This window comes from Camelus bactrianus, chromosome 10, assembly GCF_048773025.1.
Source record: "Camelus bactrianus isolate YW-2024 breed Bactrian camel chromosome 10, ASM4877302v1, whole genome shotgun sequence".
Lineage (NCBI taxonomy): Eukaryota > Metazoa > Chordata > Mammalia > Artiodactyla > Camelidae > Camelus > Camelus bactrianus.
In genome coordinates this window covers 579,221-601,598 of record NC_133548.1, presented here as the reverse complement: position 1 = coordinate 601,598, position 22,378 = coordinate 579,221, and the positions used below count along the sequence as shown (strand labels likewise).

At 63.9% G+C, this 22,378-nt stretch overlaps 4 protein-coding genes and 1 non-coding gene across 21 annotated transcripts; all 5 read right to left on the bottom strand.

The window, feature by feature from the left end:
- Positions 1 to 366: 366 nt before the first annotated feature.
- CD151 (CD151 molecule (Raph blood group)) lies at positions 367 to 5,194 on the bottom strand. Of its 10 annotated transcripts, none has more exons than XM_045517303.2 (9): positions 5,037 to 5,186; positions 4,038 to 4,246; positions 3,185 to 3,299; positions 2,874 to 3,065; positions 2,397 to 2,471; positions 1,726 to 1,830; positions 1,477 to 1,635; positions 1,283 to 1,369; positions 367 to 1,196 (listed from the first exon to the last, which is right to left on the bottom strand). In XM_045517303.2, the coding sequence occupies exons 3-9, from the start codon at positions 3,266 to 3,268 to the stop codon at positions 1,137 to 1,139; spliced, it is 762 nt and encodes a 253-aa protein (XP_045373259.2). In that variant the 5' UTR covers positions 3,269 to 3,299; positions 4,038 to 4,246; positions 5,037 to 5,186; the 3' UTR covers positions 367 to 1,136. The 10 variants fall into 10 exon arrangements, with proteins under 10 accessions (XP_045373259.2, XP_074227474.1, XP_045373270.2 ...); XM_074371373.1 differs by having other exon boundaries at positions 3,185 to 3,295; XM_045517314.2 differs by having other exon boundaries at positions 4,038 to 4,094; positions 5,037 to 5,164.
- A 940-nt stretch (positions 5,195 to 6,134) lies between these two features.
- On the bottom strand, positions 6,135 to 11,341 carry CRACR2B (calcium release activated channel regulator 2B). 7 transcript variants are annotated; one of them, XM_074371362.1, is made up of 9 exons: positions 9,184 to 11,339; positions 8,993 to 9,104; positions 8,370 to 8,547; positions 7,833 to 7,979; positions 7,638 to 7,728; positions 7,411 to 7,528; positions 7,031 to 7,197; positions 6,784 to 6,855; positions 6,135 to 6,568 (listed from the first exon to the last, which is right to left on the bottom strand). In XM_074371362.1, exons 1-9 carry the CDS (start codon positions 9,346 to 9,348, stop codon positions 6,527 to 6,529), a joined length of 1,092 nt encoding a protein of 363 aa, XP_074227463.1. In that variant the 5' UTR covers positions 9,349 to 11,339; the 3' UTR covers positions 6,135 to 6,526. The 7 variants fall into 7 exon arrangements, with proteins under 7 accessions (XP_074227463.1, XP_074227460.1, XP_074227458.1 ...); XM_074371359.1 differs by having other exon boundaries at positions 6,135 to 6,653; positions 7,411 to 7,503; XM_074371357.1 differs by having other exon boundaries at positions 7,411 to 7,503; positions 9,184 to 11,337.
- Positions 11,342 to 12,387: 1,046 nt separating this feature from the next.
- Positions 12,388 to 18,176, bottom strand: PNPLA2 (patatin like domain 2, triacylglycerol lipase). 2 transcript variants are annotated; one of them, XM_010955960.3, is made up of 10 exons: positions 18,025 to 18,174; positions 17,042 to 17,366; positions 15,084 to 15,316; positions 14,934 to 14,999; positions 14,415 to 14,624; positions 14,108 to 14,168; positions 13,804 to 13,980; positions 13,563 to 13,695; positions 13,226 to 13,348; positions 12,388 to 13,138 (listed from the first exon to the last, which is right to left on the bottom strand). In XM_010955960.3, the coding sequence occupies exons 1-10, from the start codon at positions 18,091 to 18,093 to the stop codon at positions 12,868 to 12,870; spliced, it is 1,668 nt and encodes a 555-aa protein (XP_010954262.2). In that variant the 5' UTR covers positions 18,094 to 18,174; the 3' UTR covers positions 12,388 to 12,867. The 2 variants fall into 2 exon arrangements, with proteins under 2 accessions (XP_010954262.2, XP_074227456.1); XM_074371355.1 differs by lacking the exon at positions 13,226 to 13,348 and having other exon boundaries at positions 18,025 to 18,176.
- Positions 18,177 to 20,272: 2,096 nt separating this feature from the next.
- Positions 20,273 to 22,261, bottom strand: RPLP2 (ribosomal protein lateral stalk subunit P2). The gene is made up of 5 exons (XM_010955971.3): positions 22,105 to 22,261; positions 21,782 to 21,905; positions 21,222 to 21,270; positions 20,486 to 20,584; positions 20,273 to 20,388 (listed from the first exon to the last, which is right to left on the bottom strand). Exons 2-5 carry the CDS (start codon positions 21,902 to 21,904, stop codon positions 20,312 to 20,314), a joined length of 348 nt encoding a protein of 115 aa, XP_010954273.2. The 5' UTR covers position 21,905; positions 22,105 to 22,261; the 3' UTR covers positions 20,273 to 20,311.
- LOC123617188 (small nucleolar RNA SNORA52) lies at positions 21,057 to 21,191 on the bottom strand. The gene has a single exon (XR_006725318.1). It is a non-coding gene; the product is annotated as a small nucleolar RNA SNORA52 (small nucleolar RNA).
- Positions 22,262 to 22,378: the final 117 nt, after the last annotated feature.

The window sequence follows — 22,378 nt, the reverse complement described above, 5'->3', positions numbered from 1 at the left end:
TCTTGAGACACCTCCACTCCCCTCCTCCACCTCTCTTCTACCTTCTCCTGCACCTGGTCCCTGCACAGTGGCCAGAAGGACCTCTGGAACCACAAGCGGCCTGAGCCACCTGAGGTCCACCTCCACTTCCTCCGTGGGGCCTTGGCCATACCCGTCACTGGGTCCAAGGACAGCCAGAGCTCTGCACCAGGGCCTGTGCTCATCCCTGCCACTGGCCTCCTCTCCCTTGCGTCCCCAGCTCTCAGCTCACGCCTGGGCCTCTGCACTTCTTTTCTGTGGCACGAGGTGGGTAGTCCTGTCCACCCTGCTAGACATGAAGGCCCTGAGGACCAGAACCATCTCCATCATTAACGTAGAGTTCCCCGATCGGGTCCACAGGCATTTATTGAGCACCTAGTACACAGCAGGAGCAGTCCTAGGCATGGTCAGGCAGCAGTGAATAAAACCCACAGAGCTGCCTCCAGGAAAGGGGAGACAACAGTGACCTGGGAGAGGGCTCTTGCTTGGCTTCCCCAGAGGGGTGGAGGTGGCTTAACGAGAGGCCCCCAATACCTGGGGGCTCTGGAGGTGGGCACATGGGGCGCCTCACCTGCTGCTGCCTGCCATCCCCCTACACCAACCCTCACCAGCCTTGCCCTTCCTGGTGCTGCCCATGACCACTGTCCAGGGGACAGGGAGCACCCTGGGTGGGCCAGCCATTTCTGCCCATCAAACTGGCCCCTCTAACTGAATATACATCAGGGAGCAACCCAAGGACCCAGGACCCCACCCCAAAGGAGGTGGCCTCAAGGAAGGGGGTATTTATTATCAGAACTCAATCCCCACATCCCATCAGCTCCACCCACCCCGGCAGGCAAACAGGCAGACAGAAGGAGCCCTGCCTCAGGCCTTAGGACTTTGGTGTGCAGCTAAAGGCACTTGAAGCTCCCTCTGGGACTGGGGGTCCCCAGAGGTCTTGGTGATGGCACGGCGGCGGGGGCCCAGGCGTGAGGACAAGATCTCCCTGGCAAAGTGGGAGGGGAAGGGGCTGCATCCCTGGCCCGCGGCTCCCCGGCCAGCCGCCCGGAGCATCAGCTCAGTAGTCTACGCATCAGTGAGAAGCGGCAGCTCGGCGAGGCCGGCGGCCCGCGGGCAGGTCAGTAGTGCTCCAGCTTCAGACTCTTATAGAGGCAGCACGTGAAGATCATGCCGAACACCTGAGCCACAGAGCCAGCGTGAGCGGCCCTGGCTGCCAGCCACCAGCCAGCCACCGGTCCCCAGGCCGCCCTGCCCACGCCCGCACCTGCACGCAGGCGATGCCGATGCCCACGGCTCCGATGATCCTCAGGTGCTCCTGGATGAAGGTCTCCAGCTTGGTGATGCAGCCGCCCTGGCCAGGGATGGGAGTGTGCTGAAGGCAAGGAGAGTCCTCCAGGCCCCTCAGGGGCTGTGGCCACACCAGCACCCCCACACCTCAGAAAGCCCCCACCAGCCTACCTCCACCTTATAGATGTTGGAGGCGTGGTCCCGCCGCCCGCAGCCGGCCACCACCGTCTTGCAGCAGCTGTCAGGGACCACGCGGCCGCCTGCCTTGCCTGAACGGATCCACTCGCTGTCCCGCCAGTCCTGCGAGTGGTTGCTGCCACAGCAGTGAAACTGCGGCAAGAACGTGGCCCAGGCTGAGCCCCAACCCCAGGCACCCCCGCAGCCGGGGCCCCTGCAGAGGCCCCCACTCTGCCCACCCACCTCCTGCTGCAGCTTGTCCACGGCACTGGTTACGCCCTCATGGCCCTCCTGGTGGTACCGCTTGGTCATGGTGTCCTTCAGGTTCTCCTTGAGTTCTGCGTTCAGCTGGGGTGAGGTGGTGACAGCTTCAGCCACAAAGTCTAAGGCTCTCAGAGGTGGGGCAGGATGGGGGTGGATACAGACAGGGGAGAGGCGCAGGAGGGCCCCGCGCAGAGCTGGGGTCAGATGCTGGGGTCAGATGCTGGCTGGGGTGGGCAATCCTGGGGGATCAGGTGGGCTGGGAGGGTCACCCAGAGGGCCATGGAAACCTGCCTCCCCCACGGGCCCCCAAGTGGGGAGCTGTCCATCCCTGTAGCCCAACCTCCCTGTGACCCAGCCCCCACCTCCAGGGTCAGCTCTGGAGTGCATGGCGTCCTGTGTGCATATGCTAGTCCCTGCCTGTGCACGTCTTTGTCCTTTCCAGTCCACATGTGTGTGTGTCTCTGGACACACGTGTCCATTTCTTGTGTGTGCATGCCCTGTGTGAGTTCATGTCCCAGTGTGTGGGTGTCTGTGTCCTTGTATGCATGTACGTGTGTCATCTGCCTGCACGTGTCCATCTCTGCATGTGCGTGTCCCTGTGTGTGTCCCTGCATGTCCAGGTCCCCACGTGGCCTATCAGAGCCCCTCACCTGCTGGTAGTAGACATAGGCCAGGACTCCAGCAATGATCTCCAGCAGGAAGATGATGAAGAGCAGGATGAAATACTGGGGGAAGAGGTGGGGATGCCGTGAGGTGGGGTGGGACCCAGACATCCCCATTCCATGAGGACTCCTAGCAACCAGGCACAACAGAGTAGAGCCACCTCCCTCAGCTCCCAAGTGGTCACAGAGTGAGGGCTCTAGGCAGCAGGCAAGGGCTGGGGAACTGCCACACCCACAGTGCTATCTTTCAGGTGTCTTCCTTGGCTGGCCCAGCTGGGATGTGCGGACTCCCAGGTCTGGGTAGGTGGGAAGGGACACCCCCCAAGTGAGCACAGCAGAGGCTGTCCTGCAAGGTCATGCTCAACCCTGTCAGGGACCCAGAGCCAGCCCCAGGCAGCCTGGCATGGAGCCCCAGTGGGTTCCCTCCCGACCCCCCAACCTCTGTGCTGGCCACACCCTGCTGACCAGACGCAGCAGGTTCCTCCGCTCCTTGAAGGTGGCACAGCAGCCCAGAACACCGGTCACCATGACGACAACACCCGCCACCACCAGGATGTAGGCTGTGGCCAGGTACGTCCCCGAGGCCAGCAAGCTGATGTAGTCACTCTTGAGGGCCAGCGTCCAGATACCCACTGCCATCACGGCCAGACCAGCCAGCTGCAGGCAGTGCACACCAGTCACCATGTCTGGCCCCAGGGCAGAGAGACAGGGCTCACCCCAGGCCAGGCAACTTTCGAGGTCGGGGGAGGGTCGGGGGAGGGGTGCCTGTTCCTCACCCAGAAGCAGCAGTTGAAGGTGAAGAGCAGGTATTTGAGGCAGACAGTGCCACACGTCGTGGTCTTCTCGCTGAACTCACCCATCCTAGCGGCAGGGAGGTGGGGCAGGGCCTGCCTGGGAGAACCACCAGCCACCAGTGAGGATGGAGGGAGGGGACACAAGTGTCCAGGCCAGCCCCAGGTTGGGTCCTGCCCTAGACAGGGGCTCTGAGACAGTGTCCATGGGAACCACGACACTTCCTGGGAGGGCAGCTCAGGAGCCCCCAGTCCTCCTGTAGTGAGGGCAGACCCCTGGCACCCAGAGCCCAGCTAAAGGACAGAGGGCCTGGCTTCCCTGCCCAGAGCCCAGCAGTGGGAGCATGAAGGACCCACAGCCATCGGCGGCTGACTCACCTCTGCTGGCAGCCAGGGTAGGAAGCCCCAGCAGGCACCTCCGAGTGAGCTCATGCAGGCTCCCCACCCCACCCCAGCATTCCCTGGGCCCCACGTCACAAGCTGGCAGGAACCTACCGGCTGCTGGAGGGGACTGACCTGCCCCTTTCTAACCTAGTCCTGCGGCCTCAGGGGAAAGGAAAGGTGCGAGGCAGATGGAGCTGGGGCACTTTCAGTGCCGCCCTCGTCCCTGGAACCCGCACAGCCACACCGACCCCAGGGAGAAGTGCAGCTCCAGGCAGTGCTCCTCCCCCGAGACACCTATTCGAGGCACCCACTCTGTTCCGGGGTGTCCGCACTGGGGAGAGTGGGAGGAGGGCTGTGGGGCACAGACAGCCGCTGAGCTCCAGGGCCATATTTCCAGACAGGCAAAGAGCCAACAGAGCTGGACTCTGACCCACCCTACCCTACACTCACTCACCTGGCTAGGGGGGCTGCTCTGTAAGACAGATGGACAGACGTTCCTGAGAAGGCTCCGCTAGAAGAGCAGGGACAGGTCGCACGTCTGACTCAACCCAGATGGGCGGGATCCTGCCACCCCTCTCTGTGGCCCACCCAGGCAGTGGACCGGAGCTGGGCTTCCAGAGCAGGCTGAGAGGGGAGCGGCCAGGCTGCGTATTTTGGTCTGGGCTAGGGAGGGGCAGGGCAGGGCAGAGGATATTTCTGGACAGTCCGACCCTGGGAGGGACCACGCGCCTCCTCCATGCACCCCACTCTGGGCCTCGGCACCAGAATTGTCACTGCCCCTTCCCCCACCGAGCAACAGTAGCAGCAACCTGGGAAGAAAAGAAGGCGCAGACCCCTACCACAGAGCTGCGGGGTGCGGGAGCCTGCTCTGAGGCCCTAAGCTTTCTGGGGAGGCTGCTTCCAGACACAGATCCGGCCCCCACGGCCCGCCCACCGGAGACCGGCCGAGGAGGGGCTGCTCTTTCCGGGAGTATCTGGTGGAGATGATCCTCCCGGGAAAGGGCCGGCCAAAAATAGTTCCTGCGGCCTGCGACAGAGCTGTCCCGCCCCCAGCCCCCGCCGCTCAACAGGGCCCGTCGGCGGCCCGCGCCCCAAGGTGGGGGACTCCGCACTCCGCTCCAGCCAGGCCCGGTGAGGAATTCGCGCGTCACCGCGATGAAGTCACCGCGGCCGCCGCCGCCCCCCACGCCCGGGCGCAGCACACGGACCGCCCACTTGCACCGGGCGGAGGGAAGGGGACCAGTGTCCACGCACAGCGAGTGCGGTGCTCAGGTGGAACCGCTGGCCCGAGGGGGCTGCCAGGCCTGATCGAGGACCCGGGAGGCGCCTTGCCCTCGCTCTGTGGACCCTCCGCGCGCCCCGCCTCCCGGCGCCCTTCTCCCTCCGGAAAGGGCCAGCAGGGCCGCGAGGCGCGCAGCTTTTCCCGGTCGGCCGGGCCAGGCGGCGCACTCACCAGCCACGCGTTGGAGTCGGGCCGTCGGCGACGGCGGCGGGGGCGGCGGCGGCTCCGAGCGCGGAGAATGCGCGGCCGGCCGCGAGGCTGCAAGCGAGACGCGCCGGGACGCCCAGGGCCCCGCCCCAGCCCCAGCCCCGCAGGCCCCGCCCACGGCCGCCGACGCCCGGCAGGTCTGAGCAAAGCTCGACGCGCGCGCGCGCGCGCACGCTCCAGCCGGTGGGACACCGTCTGGTGCAGGCGCTGGGGTCCACCCGAGGCTGCCGAGACCGGGAGAGTTGCAGCCCGGGGGTGCCCACAGCCCAGCCAGGGCCAGCCCCCTCGGGGGGAGCTGCGCTTGTGGCGGGAAGGGGCGGGGGGCGGCGGTCAGGCCAGCGAGGCCCTGGGCTGTGTCCAAGACCCGGAGTCTGCAGGGGTCGGCAGAGCAGATGAGGGAGAGGGTCTGGAGGTATGGTCAGATGCAGAGAGGAGTCCCTCTGGGCGTAGTTTGGAGGACGGCCTGGAGGGGAGGCGTAGGGTCAATGTGAGAGGTAGTCCAGTCTGGAGGGCATCCGCCTGGGAGTGGTGGGAAGATGTGAGGGAGAAAGGGCGGCGCCTGCTGACACGCCGAACTGGGAAGCTGAGAGTGGGAGTAAGGTGGGGAAGGGGAGTAGTCCCAGGCGTGTCTGAGTCTGCACAGTGGGTTGGAGCCGCTCTCCATGGACAGTGGGCAGCGCTCATCCCCAGCTCCCTGCCGGGCTGGCAGCTGCCAGCTCCCCAGGCAGGAAGGAGGGGCACGGGGGGGGGGCGGGCAGCTCCAGGCCTACCCCAGGCGGCTCCACTCAGGACTCCAGCGGGCTTAGCTAGCCCACCCAGGGCCTTGTGAGGACATGGGGTGGGGGCGGCTGACTGAGGCTGGGAGCAGGGAGGAAACCCCATCCGCTGCTTTCTGGGAGACAGTGGCCTCAGTCCCTTTGTCCCTACAGAGTGCTTGTGGGGTGGGGCTTCAGCTCTGACAGACGGTGAGGGCTCAGGGAGACGACCAGGGACACACATGTACCGTGGACACCTAGGTGTACGTCACAAATGCTGTGGCTCACACACAGGAGGCCGAGGAGGTGAAGTCAGTGGACTTTATTTGGACTGGGGGGGCTTGCTGGTTTTGATGGGATGGGGATAGGACGAGGACCTTGAGGGAGGCACATGAGACCCTGACCACCCTGAGATTAGCTCCTTCATGTCTGCAAGTCAGGCAGCCCAGGCAGTCCACTGGGTAGAACCCACACTCTGGATGAGCAGCCCTCAGCCATGACGAGTTGCCTTCAAGGGGCAGCCTCTTCAAGTAACCAAGTAACGCCCAGTGAGTCACCCGGGCCGGTCAGCGGGCACTGGGAAGGTGGCCAGAGCCGCGTCTGGGGGGCCGAGCCCAGCTCCCGCAGCAGCAGCAGGTGGGCCCCAACAGGTGAGCCGTGGTCAGAGCCTTCCCGCGGCCACTGCCCAGCCTCTTGGCCTCACAGACATCCCTCTCGTCTCGTAGCCTTGTGTTCAGCTCCCTGGAGAACAGGAGTCCAAGGGCTCTGAGAGGCCTCAAGAGGCAGCATTCCCGGGTGCCTCTCCGTCATACCAGAAGAGAGGTGTCTGGTGGGGGTGCAGCATGAAGGATGGAGGGCAGACACAAGGAAGGGCTTTCTTGGGATGGGATGGGGTGATCAGGAATGTTTGGGAGCGAGGAGTTCCGAGGGGCTGTGCTGACCCCTTCCTGACGCACCTGAGGAGTTCCAGTTGCCGCAGGAGGCTGAGCTTCTCTTTCTGCATGTTCTTTGAGACGGCGACCACATCTCTGCAGGAGGGAGATAGTGATTTGGACGCAGGGAGGCTCCTTGGGGTACCCCATGACCCCTTAGAGGACCCTGCCCTACGGAGACCCTGGTGGCAGGGCTGGGATGGGATGGGGATGGAAGCCTTCAGCCCCAAGCGCCACCCACCCCAACCTCTCCCCCACCCCCCACCGGCACCGTTGGGTTTGCTCCCGGCGGCCCTGCACGTCGCCCTCCAGTCTGCGGAGCTGCTCCTGCGCCCCCTCCAGCTGTGTCCGCAGCGCCTCGTTGGCCAGCCACAGCTGGGCGTTCTGCGCCTGCGCCTCCAGCTGCTCGGTGGCCCGGGTCTGCAGCTGCTGTTCCAGCTGGGGGTGTGGAGGGGATCGAGGCTAGAGAGAAATCTCCCACGTCCCCGGGGTGCTGCGTTTGCCCCTAATGCCAACAATTCAGGGGCTGGGGATACAGGCACAAGGACCTCAAGCATGCCAGGGAGTGCATGGGTGACGGGGGCGATAGGGGCATGGGCGTGGCCGCTGTGCACCCCCCACCCCGGCCCGGGCAGGCCGGCGGCCGCTCACCTCCTGCAGCCTCAGCCCCGCGCGTTCCAGCTCCTGCTCGCGGCTCTGCAGCTCCAGCTCTAGGCGGCCTCTCCGCTCCTCCCGGGGGAGGTCCTAGGACGCGCGCGGACACCTGAGCCTCCGCGGGTGGCGGAGCCGGGCGGGTGGGACCAGTTCAGAGAAGGCGGGGCTAGGGAGACCCGCGGGTCTGGGATTGGGCCGGGCGCGGGGCGGCGCTGCGGGCCCACCTGACTCCGCAGGCGCTGTCGCTGCTCCCGAAGCTGCTGCTCCATCTCCTCGTACAGACACCGCACCTCCCTCTCGTGCTCGCTCTCCCGCCTTCAGGGAACCGGGGGTGAGACAGCGGCTTCCTACCTGCCGGCACTACAGCCCCCAGCTCCTCCATCTGGCCTCCAGGGAGCCCCCTGCGCCCCAGCCCTCACCGCCGCAGCGCCTGCTCCAGGCTGTCCCGCTCTCGGGCTGCCTCCTCCAGGCAGGCTGATATGCGCAGCAGAACGTCCTCCAAGGAGCCTAGCAGTTCTGGTCGCTCACTCTGCAGCCGGGTCCAGAGAATCCTTATTGCCTGCTGCCTGGAGAGGGCGGGCAGGGGCTGAAGTGGGGAGGGGGGCGGGCTGCCCACTCCACCCTGAAGGGTAAGCCCCCCAGAGGCCCCTGCAGCTTTGAACAAGCTAGGCATCCCTCCAGGGATGCCAGGGGTCTGTGCGTGTGCGGGGATTGTGTGGCCAGGTGTCATGTGTACACAGGGCTGTGCCCGTCTGCGCATGGCCATGTGCCAGGTGCAGCCGTGCCTGCTGCCTCCTGAAATGCAAATTCTGTGGGAAATCACGCCTGGGGCACTGTAGTTGCAGCTGAGAGGGCAGGACTGGGCCAGAGACCCTGCATGGGAACAGGCTCGCAGGCAGCATGCAGGTAGAGAGATAGCAGATGAGGGCGCTGGGACCCCGCCAGCACCGACTCACTCGCCCAGGACCCGGGCCACCCCCAGTTGCTCCAGCGCAGCACAGAATCTCTCCTCCTCATCGTCCTCCTCCAGGGAGCCCCTGGTGCCTTGCACATCCAACCAGCCTGACTCGAAGGTTTCCTCTGGAACCTGGGAGGGCAGAGCGCCCTGGGCCAACTCCACCCCCACGAACTTCCCTGAGCCATGAGAGGGAGAGATTATCAGGGCTGTGAGTGACACCCACAGCCCAGCCTCCACTCCCCTCCACAACACACATATATCCTGCCCTTTCGCTGAGCAGTTTCCTGTTTTTCTTCCTTATTCTGACCCAGTTCTTGGCCTGGGAATGGGAGGTGACAGCCAGACTTGGGCCAAAATGGGGCATGCCTGGCTCCCAGCCCTACCTAGGTTTAGCTCTGGGAGAGGTGTGGGGGGCAGGAGGGTCATCTCCACACACACCACAGCATCGGGGGGCTTTCTGGGTGCCTGTGTGTTCAGACACCTGTGTGCTTTCTGGAGGGAGGCAGCAGAGAGACACGGGCTGCCGTCCACGTGGGCTGTGGGCCCCAGAGTCACACATGTGGCTAGCGGAGGGTCTCTGGGCGGTGGGGTGGTGGGTGGGGGCTCAGGGGCCAGGCTCACCCAGGCCAAGGCAGAACTCCCGAGCGGTGAGGAAGCCTGTGTGGGCCTGGTCCAGACTTTCAAACACAGCCTCAAGCTGTTCAGGTGTGAGGGGCAGGTCGCTCTGCAGGCTCTGGGTGGGCAAGGATGGCAGGGCTGAGTAGCCCAGGTTGGCCCTGGGGCGGGGCAGCCTCTTGGGGCAGGGGACTCACCTGCAGGTCATGCCGGGTGATGAAGCCCTTGGCCTCCTTGTCACACAGCAGAAACAGCTCCTGAGCCTGCTCCTGCATCGCCACCAGTGGCCCTAGGGCACAGCCCTCCTCCTCTCCCTCCTCCTCCTGGGCCTCCCCAGTCCCAGGCTTCCCAGGGCTGGCCATGGTGAGGGTCTCAGCTGCTGGGTGCTGTGAAGCCAAGGAGGAGTCAGGGCCTGAGCAGAGCTGAGAAGAAATGAGGCGAGAGGGGAAGTGAAGGCAGAGAGAGGGTGTGGGGTAAGGGTGTCTGAGGGCTGAGCTGGGGTGGTGGGAGCCAGGAGTGAGCCCAAGGGCCTCCCTGCCCCAGATGGAAAGGTGGGAGAGGGCATGGCAAGGTCCAGAGAGGAGGGGCAACCTGGGGAGGTATGGCCCAATTGCAGGTAGGGCTGCAGATGTTGGTTGTCAGGGGTGGAGTGATGTGGGCTCAGGGCCACCCAGGGAGCTAGAGGCTGTGGCCCAAGGAGGGAGCCAGGGCAGGAGAGGGTGGGCTGGGGGAGAGAGGGTCTCAGTGTATTGTTGGGGAGCAGCTATAGAAGATCTTGTGACGAAAATGAGGAGGTGGCGGCTTGGGTCAGGGCTGGTCAGCCGCAGAGGTGCTGAACAGGTCATGGAGTTGGAGACCTGGAGACGAGGCTGATCTGACTGGGTCAGTGGGAGCACCCAGCCAATCCTGGCTGAGTCCTTAGGCCCTGAGTCTGGGCCTCAGCGCTCTGCCTCCTGCCAGCTGGCAGGCGGGGTAAGCTCCTCCCTCCTGGCCCACAGCTTCTCCCACCGGCACCAGGCCCCTGGGGTGCAGGCCCAGAGTCCCGCCCTGGGCACGATGCCTTCCGCGGCCCTTGTCAGGATCAGCCGGAGTCTATCCTTGCGGCCCCTCCTCCTAGCACTTCACTCTCCACCAGACTGGCCTCCTCCAAGTCCCTGTCCCCAATCAGACCACTTGTCATTCCCACGGCACCCTGACCCTGGATGTCCCAAAAGCTAACCCGCAGTGTAGTAACACCTTCCACCTGGGGTTCCAGACCCCTTGCCCCTCATTCCAGGACCGTGATTCTCTCTCCCCATCCGCATTCCTGGGGATGGGGGCAAGATCTCCAAAGAGGGCAGGTCTGAGGAAGCGCGAGAGGAGGGCGCACGGGGCCCAGAAATAGCTCCCCACTCACACCGCTGCCTTCCCCGGGCGGGTGCTCCACCCCACCGGCGACTCGCGGGCTCCACTAGACCAAAGGGCCATCCCAGCCGGAAGCTGCGCTGCGTCCAGGCAGGGAGGGGAAGGGCCGCCAGGACCCCGCGCCCTGGGGGCCGCGCCCGCCCTGCCCCCGCCGCTGCGCCCCAAGGGGCCCCGGAGTCCCTGACCGCGACCCGGAAGATCGGCGTGCCCAGCGGCGACTGGGAGAGGCGGGAGAGGGCGCGGGGCCGACGCGGGCGGCGGCGGGATCGGGAGGCGCCTACCTGCGAGCTGCACCGTCCCACCTGCTGCGCGCCGCGCTGTCCTTCTGCGGGCAGCGAGACCCCCGGCGGGCCGGCCCGGGCGGAGCCGCCGCTGCTGCCGCCGCTGTCGCCGTGTCCCCGCGTGTCCCCGCCTCTAGGCGCTTCCCCGGTGAGCCGGCACTCGCCTCCCAGCCCGCCCGCCCTCGCATAGGGCTCCCGACCCCCGAGTGGCTGTCCTCACAGAGCCCGCACGCCTAGTAGGGTGGAGATGCTCCTGGGGACCCTTCTTGAACAAGTGTGGGGGTCCTGAGGAGCCGGTTTTAAGGCACCAAAATGCATGTGCAGGAAAAAGCCAGCAGGAAATAGACCAAAATATTTCCAGTCGTTATCTCTGGAAGTGGGGTGACTTTTTCTTCCTTATACTTCTCAACTTTTGTTTTTTTCCACTTTTAAATAATAAACATGTGATATACTAGAAAATGGTATTTAAAGCAGTGACACAAGTGCCTGTGCCTGTGAAGGTGAGTGACAGGTGGGGGCACCCCAAGCACTCCTTTGGGGGCACAGCCCTGAGGCTGGTTCCTGTTACAGGGTGCTGGGAAAAGGTGCTGGGTGGGACCTGCGTGTGACCATCCTGCTGGGGGAGAAAACCCCAACCTCTTCCCAGGGGTCCTCCTCCCAGCCCCCAACCCACCCCTGCACCCACCTGGAGGGGCTGGCCTGGCAGCTCTGGGGGGCTGGAGGCCTCCGTCTCTCCAGGAGCCTCGGATCCTGCTCAACTGGAACAGGTTGTGACTATAGGACAGGACCTTGAGACCAAGGGGGGGTGGCCCCTGGCACAGGCACACCGGCAACCTGCTGAGCCGGCTCTCCCAGTCGGGCAGTCCCACTACCGACCGTTATTGTTGGCTGGGGGCCGTGGCCACCGCCACCCCAGCTGCCCCATGCCCTGAGGGGAAGGGGCAGATGTGAGCTTAACCAGGTAGGACTAAGAACTCTGGACAGCCAGCGAAGTTCTGGACTCTGTGCCAGCACCCCTCACCCCCATGGGCCCTTTGGGGCACCAAGGAGGGTTGGTTGCATCCCCTCAGACTGCCCAGGGCAGCAGAAGCTTTCAGAAAACCATATCTACCCCAGAACAAAGTCCAGCCCCCTTCAACTCAGACTCCACCCCACCTAATATCCCAGATCCCTCCTGGACATGGACAGGAGACTGGGTACTCTGCTGGGGGGAGGCTGACGGGGAACAAGATGTCTGCATCTGGCCTGTGAGGCTGGTCATGACAGGGGAAGACCTGCACCTCCCACAGCGCCTTGGGGGGAACACCGAAAGTGGAGCAGCCCCCCCCCCCACGCCACTGCCAGGTCCCCAGCACTCAGCTTGGGAACCTCCTCCGCCACAACCATCCAAACCTGAAATCAGCCCCACGCCCCCACGTCACCGTGGAGTGGAGGTGAAGACACCACCTTTTGTAAACACTTCTTAGTTTTTACTTAGCAAGTATCTTGGTCCCAAATATTTCCACTAGCCCTTGGAAAGCTGTGCCCAAGGGTCCCAGCCAGAAGAGTGAGCTGGAGGGGGTCAGGGGGAGCCCCAGTCCCGGCTGGCAGGCCTAGAGGTGCCAGACTCAGGGAGAGCAGCCCCTGGAAGTCATGACCTGAAGCTGTAGAGACTGGTCAGCTGGGGGTGGCGGGGGTCGGGGGGGGTTGTCCCATACAAGTGAAGGAGGCAGGGGCTAAGCTGTCACATTTATTACATCTGCTTTGGCAAAAATAAATAATTCTTCACACACATGCTTCAGCAAAACAAGGAAAACGTGGAGGAAGGAGCAGGTGCAAAGTTCTCAGGAGTAATACTGCCCTGATGGGTGGGGTGTTGGGCAGGGGCGGCAGGTGCAGGAGCCCCTAGCCATGACCGCCCCACTCCAGGGTGGGGTCTGGGAAGGGGAGATTAAGGCACAGAGAGGGGAGCCTTGTGGGGAGGAGTACTCCACGTGCCTGCCTCCTTAGTGCAGCAGGGGAGCGGTCGGCTGACAGCAAAGCCCCCTCTGGCAGCAGGAGGGGCCCCCATCTCCTCACTCTGCAGCGGGGGTGGAGAGGTCGGGGAGGAGGATCTCAGCGCGTCCCAGGGCCCCGTCTCGCCGGGCAGGGGAGCTGGGGGGCCCAGCCCTCAGCACCAGGGTCCCAGGGGACTGGGGCAGGCTGGAGCAGGGGCGCTCAGCATGGGGGCGAGCCAGGCGTGTGCTGTGGGGGCGCGGGGCTGGGACCCGCAGGGGCGCGCATGCGCAGGGCGTCAGGCGGGAAGGCCACGTTGGTGCAGAAGAGACTCAGCAGCAGCTGGCGCTGGCGCTCCTCCCACTTGGCCAGCACGTCCCCCAGCGAAAGGCTGTTGCGCATCCAGCTGGGCAGCGCCTCGCTGTAGGCAACGCAGGACAGCGGCACAGAGGGAAGCGACTGGGCGCGGCGCAGCTCCACCTGCTCGGACAGCCTGTAGGCGGGAGGCACAGAGAGGCAGGGCTTTCTTAAGGGCCCCTGAGGCTGCGGGCTGGGGCAGACCTGGAGATGAGGGGCTCACCTGGAGGGCAGGTGGCTGCCCAGCTTCCTCTTGGCACGCATCATCAGATACTGGCAGATACTGCCTGTCTGCTCCTTCATCCACCGGATGTCCTCCGGGACATCGGGCAGCCACTCCAGCAAGCTGGGGCGGGGGTGCAAGGCACCACCTCAGGGGTCATGACCTTACCCTCACACCCACCCCACCCCACCCCATCTCCGTCTGTGCCCGGCTTCTGGGACCCCTGACACAGCATCTCTGCACCCCCTCAGACCAGCTGCCTCCCTCTCCCCAGGGGTGGCCACCACTCGTGGATGATCCCAAGGTTCGACCCCGTGCATCTCCCCCAGCCCCGCACCGGATGGTGAAGGACACGGCGCTCTCCAGCGGCAGAGTGTAGGGCACCATCATGGCTGTGGCCAGACGCACAGGCAGCATGTTGGAGACCGTGGTCAGCAGGTCACTGGGCTCCATGCAGGCCTCCAGCAGGGCTGTGGGTGTGGTGTGGGAGGGAAGTTGGTGGCGGGTGGGTCAGGGAAGTGGAGCCCAGGACCTCTCTGCTCCATGGCATCCCCCACCGCCCTGCCAACCCCACGAACCCTCGTTGAGCCTTGAGGGTAGGTGCTCCAGGATGTGATCCTCCCCAGGCGGCTGCAAGTGATCCTTCACTGCAGTCCTCTCCATGGCTGCCTCAGCCTTCTGTGCATCCTCAGCCTCAGGGACCTGGGGGCAGGCAGGAGGCAGTGCCAGCAAGGGGTTGGGCCGATTCAGGAGACCTGCGTGGGGAGGACCCAACAGGCAATCAGCATGGCCAGCCCACAGGGAATAGCCATGCCAAGCCCACCCCCTAGGCCAGAGGGGCTGGACAAGGCGCTCCCAGCTCCCGGGGCAGCGCCCACGCACCGTTCCGCCGCAGGAAGCGCAGGCCATCCCTGTAACCCTGCTTGCACATCTCTCGAAGCACCTGAGGCAGGGGGGTGCATACATTGGGACGGGGGAGCCAGCCATGCCCTGCTCTGCCTGACAGAGTCCCTGGTGTCTCTGCAACGCCGCCCCCTCCCCACTCCAAGATAACTTGGATCCAGGACCAGACCCAGGCTGGACAGAAGCTGGAGAGCTTGCCCCACAGTGGAGAGGTTGCACAGGCTGTGCCCAGGGGTGGCCGCCCGTGTGGCTCTCCGCAGCTCGTGGCCAGCAGGGCAGGGCTCACCAGGGGCTCGGGTGGGAACAGGGCCTTGGAGAGGCGGTAGAGGTTGCGCAGGTTGAACTGGATGCTGGTGTTGGTGACCCGGAGCTCATGGATGTTGCTGGAGCTGTCCTGTGGGCAGATGTCGCTCTCTCCCGAGAAGGGGGACACTGTGATGGTGTTTCTGAGCTCATAGAGTGGCAGGTTGTCGGAGATGCCACCATCCACGTAGCGCTGGGGCAGGGACATGGGGCCACGCATGGAGGGGCCTGCAGGGCGAGCTGACGGCTCCACCCAGCGGCTATTTCACTTGGTCCTTTCACCCACTGGGCACTGAGCAGATGGCCAGTGACGGGGTTAGGGAGGGCAGCCACAGGAAGTGTGCGTCTGCACCGACTGGCCCAGCTCTTGAGTAACTCCGGGGGAAGTGAAGCAACAGGCAGTGGCAGGAGTGACGGGCTGGGCTGGGCTGGAGGCACAGATGGCTCTCCTCCCCACCTTGTCCCACAGCCCCCACAGGAAAGGTCCTCAGGGGATACTTACCACCCCCTGGAGGGAAGGAGGGATGAGGCCGCAGTACACAGGGATGAAGGTGCTGCAGACATTGGCCTGTGGGGCAGGGACAGAGATAGGGCAGTGAGCAGGGGCCTCGGGGTCCCTACTGCACCCCCAGTGCGGCCCACCAGGGCCTACCTGGATGAGCTCCTCCTTGGAGTTGAAGTGGGTGATAATGACGTTCTCGCCATCCGAGACGCGGGTCAGGGAGATGCCCAGGCGCCCGCTTGCACGCTCGTGGCCATCAGCAGGTAGTATCTTCAGCAGGCAACCACGGATGATCTTCACCAGGTTGAAGGAGGGGTGCAGTGGGCCCAAGAACCGCTTCCGGGCCTCCTTTGACACCTCAATGATGTTTGCACCTGCCTCCCCTGGGGCAGCAGGGCCAAGGGTCAGGGGCCAGCACTCGGACTCAGTACACTCCCCATGCCTTCATGCCCAGCATCCACGGCACTGAGACTCATGGCATCTACCCTAGAGGACTCTAAGGCCACCGTGGGGCCTGGCCCACAACTGGGGCTTTTGCCACCTGCTCCGGGGCATAGAGTGACTCCTGGGAGGGCAGACCGTGGCCCCAGCAGTCTGCCCTCTGCCCAGTATTTCCCAACTGCCTGCCCTGATCCATGAGTCACTGGGCCTGGCCAGACATGACACCCGGCCCGCTTGGGACGAGTAGGAAGCAGAGGCTCACCTCTGACCAGCCTCAGCTTTCTTCCACTTGGCCAGGTCCAGATTCACAGACCCCAGTGCAGCCCAGGGTCCCACAGGACCAGGGGCATGAAGTCAGAAGTCACGGGGCCCCGTCACCCCTGGGAAAACATGGCTGCATCCCACTGAAGCCAAGAGAAAGCAGTACCCCAACATTCCTCTTGGAGCCCCATGGGCACTGGCCTAGGACGAAGTCAGAGCCAAGGCAGGCCCAGAAGCAGGCAGGAGCTGAGGACCTTACCCTCCTCCAGGACCACCACCTGGGTCAGGAGTGGGGTAGTGTGAGGCCAACAGGGGCTCCAGCTGCCCAAGATCACTCCCACTGGTGAGAAAGGGGTTTCTTGGGAGTGGGGTGGGGGAGGCGCCAAAGAAGTCCTGTCGTCAACTAGGTACCAAAGACCTAGGGATGTCTTGAGGCCAGCAGGGGGTCTGAGAAGCACTTGGCTGAAGTTCAGCCTCCATGAGGGAGGGGCAGGGCCACAGTGATGAGTTCCCAGGTCCCAAGAATGTACATTGAGCTTTCCTGCCACCCTCCCCAAGGACAAAGGGCACCGGCAAGATGGCAGGGCAGGACCCTGGACAGGCTCCTGCTGGTTGGGGCACTCCAGAAGCTAATGATCCCTCTGTCACTTGGGCTGCCCTAGTAGGCTGGGGGCCGGGCAGCATTCCCAGGACTCCTGAAGCACTCTGTGTGCTGTAAACACCGTCTGCAGGGCCTGCCAGAAGTGTGTGGGTGGCGGAGCCCCACTAAGGGGCTGCAGAGTCCCAGAGCACCTCTCACCCTACGGAGTGGGCGAAAATGGCTGGCCACAGCTGTGGACACAGGCCCACCGTGGGCCGTGGGAGGACAGGAGAGAGCTTGCGCTGGCCATGCTCAGGCCTGACATGCCACTCCTCTTCTAGGGGCCCTCGGGAGGCCACGGTGCCCAGACACGCTCTTCAGAGGCCAACTCCATACCCAGCACTGGTCTGGAATGGTAGCCCCGGGACACAGTGACCGCTGGCACTAGGTCCGATGACGGGGCAGGACGGCTGAGGGCCCTCCCCCAGCTCACGGTCCCTCCCACGAGCTATTTTCAGTTTACAATAAAATAGCTAGCGCTGCACCTGCCCACCCCCAACTTTTGCGCCCGAGAGGCGGGCCCTAGGCGGCAGCCTCGGCCCAGAGGCGCGCCGGGCCCTACCCCAATCCCAGGGCACCTTCGGAGCTAAACAAGCCAGGCCCCGCCCCTGGCCGGAGCCCGGGGTTTTTCCCCGGGCCCCGGTCCCGGGCAGAGACCCCCCTCCCTACGGCCCCCGCGGCCCAGTCCGCTGCCCTGTGCAGACGGGTTGGGGGGGCGCTTCACTCTCCCCAGGGGCATCCGCACGGCCCCGCCGGCCCCGCTCACCCAGGCAGGCCCCGGTGACCAGCATGGTGGCCGTGAGCGCCCCAGCCGAGGCGCCGTAGATGTGCGTGGCGTTGGCCACCAGGAAGGGCGAGTGCTCGCGGAGGCAGGAGGCCACGCCGATGTGGTAGACGCCGAGGAAGCCGCAACCTGCGAACGAGATGTTCCACGTCGCCTCCTTGGGGAACATCGCGGCGTCCCGCCGGGCTCCGAGGCTCCGCGGGCGGCCGGCCTCGCTGTGCACTGCGCGCTCGCTGCTCGCTCTGGAGCGGGGGCCAGACCCCCGCGGTCGCTCTAACTCGGGTCTCCGCCGGCGGGGTTGGAGACGCTGCGCGGGGAGGTGACGGAGGCGGTGATTTTACCGGGGGGGCGGGACTGAGCCGGCACGCGCGGCCAGTCGGGGTGAGCGGGGAACGGCCGCGCCCTCGGGGCGAGCCCTGAGACCACGCCCCTCCCCGGAAGTCTCCCTCGGCCCAGAGCCCGGGCTCGGAGCCCCCGCACCGGCCCCGAGACTCGGCCTCCAGCCCCTCCCGCCCGCGGTCCAGGCCACTGGGCCCTGAGACGCCGGCCCAGCCAAAGGCACTGGCCAGGTCTGGACGAGAATCCATGCCCCTGGCCTCTAGCTGCCTTCCCCCACCCCGAACCATCGTGGGCGGCGGGAGGGGACACACAGTGGCCCAGAGGTGTGGGGACCGGGGTCCGGATACCCGCAAAGTTGGAGCGATGGTGTCTAGGCAGCAACCGCCCCCTCCCTCGGGGGTCTGCTTACAACACCCACCCTGGACACTGAGGAACTCGCTGAGGGGCAGGGACTCGAAGGACCTACGGACTCATCCACAGACTGACCCATAAACACACAGGGCTGCACGGGAACCACACAGAGACGACTTCCAGAGAGAACACACCCGTGCCGCAGACACTGTCCCCCAACAACATCCCGGCCCCCGCCCTCCCCGCTGAGCCGCCCCCTCCACCTGGGCACTAACCTGGTCGACCTGTGTCCTGGCGCAGCTTCTTAGGCCGTGGTGGTCTCCGCAGGTGTGACTCGGCCCCATCCGCCGCCACTAATTGCCCCAGCAGGTGGAGCACTCCCGGTGATGTCACCCTCCCGCCCCCTCCCTCTTCCGCATTTTTCTCCTGGACTGTGTGGCAGGCCTAGCCCGGCTTGGCTCCAGGGCCGGCCCTGCACCAACCCCACCCCTCAACCAAGTGCTGGTCTATGCTGGGGGTTGGGTTGCCAGTGTGCGTTTGTCTTCCCAGAACACTCACCCCCAGGCAGGACCCAGCTGGTGCCAGAGCTGCAGCTGGGGGCTGCCCCCACCCAGGCCCAGGCTGAGAAGCCAGAGCAGGGCCTCCCCAGGACACAGCCATCTGGGGTCAGGCCACCCAGTCCTCAGCCTCTGTGCTCCAAGCCACCCATACTTAGCACCATGTTTGCTGGCAAGGATTTGAGCAGTGAGCAAAGTCAACACAAACGGGCCTTACTCAGGGTGGGGTGGGTAGGAGAGATGTTTTCTATAAGCTCAAATAAGAACTAAGATGGGGAAGGGGTGTGCGGATACAGTTAACCTGGGACGGGCACAGGGCCACCGTCCTACAGGACATGTAAAGGCCCTGGGCTCCAGGATTGAGAGGGGAGCTCAAAGCTGGGTGCTAGAAAAGGGGAAAGCAGAGGGGGTGAGGGAATTCCACTGTATGTGGGACCCCAGCCCCCAAGGGCTTTGGAGAGAGGTACAGTACAGAGGGTGTGGTGCTGCTGGAGGCCCTGGGCTGCACAAGCTGAGCCAGGACACTCAGAAGGCCATTTCTGCAACCCACTCCAAGGAGTGGCCAGGGTCCAGGCCCTGCCTGCTCCCGAGACTGGGGGCCCTGGAGGGTGGCGCCGCCCCAGTGCAGGGAGACCTCTGCTCTCATTTCCACATCATGGCCAAATTGCTTTGGATACATGTACCTCCCTCCAGGCCCCTGGGACCACAAGGCCTGGAGCCAGGAACAAGGCAGCCCTTCCTGGAACCCTGGTTGGGGGTGGGACGTGGCCCTGCCTCCTCCCCATCAGCACAGATGAGAAACCTTGGTATCTGATGACTCTGCCAGGCAGGTGCCATGCCCCCACTCCCGTGGTGTCCTCTGGCCCACACAGGGCCCTTCTCTTCAGGGTCCAAGGGTGGGACCCTGGCTCCGTTCCTCTGCAGGTCCCTGTGTCCCTGGGCACCCATTGCTCCACCCCTCATCCCATTCACACTTCCCCGCCTTGTGGCCCACACCGCTATGATCCCTGCAGGGGTCCCCACTCCCCCTTGGCTCCATGTTCCCCCACCACCCCCAACCCCTCCATTCCTAGTCCCCACTCCTCTAGCAAAAGGGATCCTACGTCTTCCTTCCACCCCACACACACTCCTGCCCTGGGGCCTCTTCCTGAGGCAAGCCCTCCACCCACCCCACCCCGTGTGGTACTCATTACTTTCTCCAGAGGCAAAGCCTTCAGTGCTGTGGCCTGGAACACAGTAGGAGCACACATCACAGCTAGTTGCCCGTCCAGAGTCTTCAGAGGGGGAAGCAACGTGTCTGCTGAGCGACCTGGCATCAGTAAGTAAAGGGAGGGCCCGTCTCCTCTGCCCCAAATTTTGGGCCAGAGCCTGGCAGAAGAGGCACCAGGCCACCAAAGGACATAGGAGCACACAGCCCAGTATCACTGCCCAGAAACCACTTCCACAGCTGGCCAGCAAAGGGGCTGCCCCACCAGACAGCTGGGGACGCTGAGGCTCAGAAGAGCTAAGTGGCTGTCTCAAGTCGCTCAGGGGTTAAGGCGGAGCTGGGGCACTGAAATGAACAAGAACTGGGCCCCTGATCCTACAAGGACACGCAGGACCCATACACCCACCACCTCTGGTGCATAACCGGAGGACGCCACCAGTCTTGCAGGAAGTGCTGGTCTCAACTGCCCAAGCCTGGCACACACAGCGGAAACCTACTGATGCTTCTCAAGTTTTCCTGAGTGTCCCCTGAAGGCCTCACTCCCTGGGAAGGCCCTGGCAGTCCACAAGAGCCAGGACCGTGTCCTAGAAGGCTCACGCTCTCTCCTGAGCCTGTTTAAGGTTTGGCCACACTCAAGACCCACAGTGGGAAGTGTCCCAGGCACTCCATTCCACCTCTTGGAGCAAGGGCCTTGGTTCCTCCCAGAATGAGACTAGAGTGCAGAAACCACTCTAATGAACTGCTCACAGACAACTCAAGAAATATGTAAAAAGAGTTTTATTTGCAGGGAGCGAGACTCTAGTCGAACAAGCCAAACCCCATGTCATCGTCTGACTCCTCTGACTCCTCCTTCTTCTCCTCCTTCTTTTCCTCTGCTGTGGGGAGAAAGAGCGTTGAGACCCCAGTGCAGGCCACCCTCCCAGCTGAGACCCCAGTGCACCTGCAGGGGTGGCTGCCTGAGCCCGCACTTACCTACGGCTGGGGCAGAACCTGCAGCAGGAGCTGCAGAGCCTGGGGCAGCTGGGACGGCCACAGCCCCGCCAGCAGGCACGCTGGCCAGCTTGCCGATGCCTACAGAAACCAGAAAGGGGAGGTGAGACCACGGCAGGTGCTTGGCCTGAACGCTGCCTAAGGATAAAGAAACAGTCTGCCCATGTATCAGGACCTGTATCACAGACTTCTGCTCTCCCAGACAGAAGATTCTGTCACTGCTCCCAAAAACTGGCTTTTAGGAATCTCTCCAGCAGGACCACACTGCCCCACCCAGGACGTAAGTCGGATAAACACATCGAAGATCAGGCAGGAACAGACTCACCTCTGGCAGCAAGCTCACCACGTACCCAGGGACAGAAACAGCTCCCCAACAGCTCAACTTCCACACAAGCCCCACCAGCTTGATATCGCTAGGAAACCACGTGCCCAGCAAAGGAGAGCAGTGGCTGTGGTCCTCCCGGGCACCCCTGCTCTCTGCTTGGAACGCCTCTCACCAAGAGGAAAAAGTGAGACTTGTTTACAAACAGGCTCAGTGAGAGCACTGCCCCTGGGGTGTCTAGAAGCGCCCGTGAAGTGAGCTCTCTCAAACCCTGCTCACTCCTGCGGGTAAGACTTCTAGGATGCTCTAGTCCACAAGCGAAACCTGGCAGGTCACAGGCTGACCCGCAGGGATTAGGATGGACCATGAAAACAAAAGCTCCAACCACAAGCTCACCCTGAGCAATGACGTCCTCGATGTTCTTTCCGTTCAGCTCACTGATGACCTGCAGTGGAGGACCAGCGCAGTTAGAGGCCCACCATCACGGCCCCTCTAGCCCAGCCATCATGACCCACGCTCAAGAGAGGTAAGTGAGACGTGCCATGCGTGGTGACTAACACCACATTTTTAACACGTTACTTAAAAGAATGCGAAATATCTCAATTTTTATTCAACACATGTTAAAATAACATCCTCAGTAAGATAGATGGAAAAAAGCTGAACTTAGCTACTTTCGTTAAAATAAAAGTTGCTAAACTACCTAAGTTACAAGTGAGCTGTACTGTGTTGTATTCCCACTGAGCCCTACTAATGGGGACTTTACCTCTACCCCAACTTGTTTCCTTTTGGCCGTATCGGTATCTCAAAAGGGCACCCAATGACCACATGCGCTGGCGCAAGCCTCCCCTCAAACCCGCGGGCACGTCAGCCTACACTTTCCCGAAAGGAAGAGAGGGACTCCCTGTGCGCAGGATATAGAGTTGGCCGGGGGCTTCGGGTCCCAGCGGGGCGGCTACCTTGTTGAGCCGGTCGTCGTCTGCCTCGATGCCCACGCTGTCCAGGATCTTTTTGATGTCCTTGGCGCTGGGGGAGGCATTGCCCCCGAGCGCGGCCAGCAGGTAAGAGGCGACGTAGCGCATCCTGAAGTGCGGAGAGGGCGGCGGCGTTGCCGGGAGGCCTCCCGCCCCCACCCCGGCCCGTGCGCGGCCGCGCGTGGCCCGGCCCGAGGGCCCCCTCTGAGGCCCAGCCCGCGCCCTGCTCCGCACCCGGCCCCGCGCCCTGCCTGCCCTCCGCGACGCTCACGACGGCGACTGGCCCGTGCCCCGGCCTCCCCACTCACTCGGCAGCGGGGGAGAGGCCTCACGCGTGCAACCTCGGCGGCGTCAAGGACGGAAAGGAAGGCGCCGGTGCTGGGGGCGGGGATAATCCGCTACCCAGAAGCCTCCGGGACCTGCGCGCCGCGCCCCGTGAAGGCGCCTCCGAGTGACGTCACACGTGCTCAGCCAGCGAGGACGCCGGAAACGCCGTTGTCCCGTCCCGCACCACAAAGGCGAAGGGCAGTTCTGGGGCTGCCTTCTTGTATAGGATGGGGCGAGTGTCCCTCGAAGTCCCTG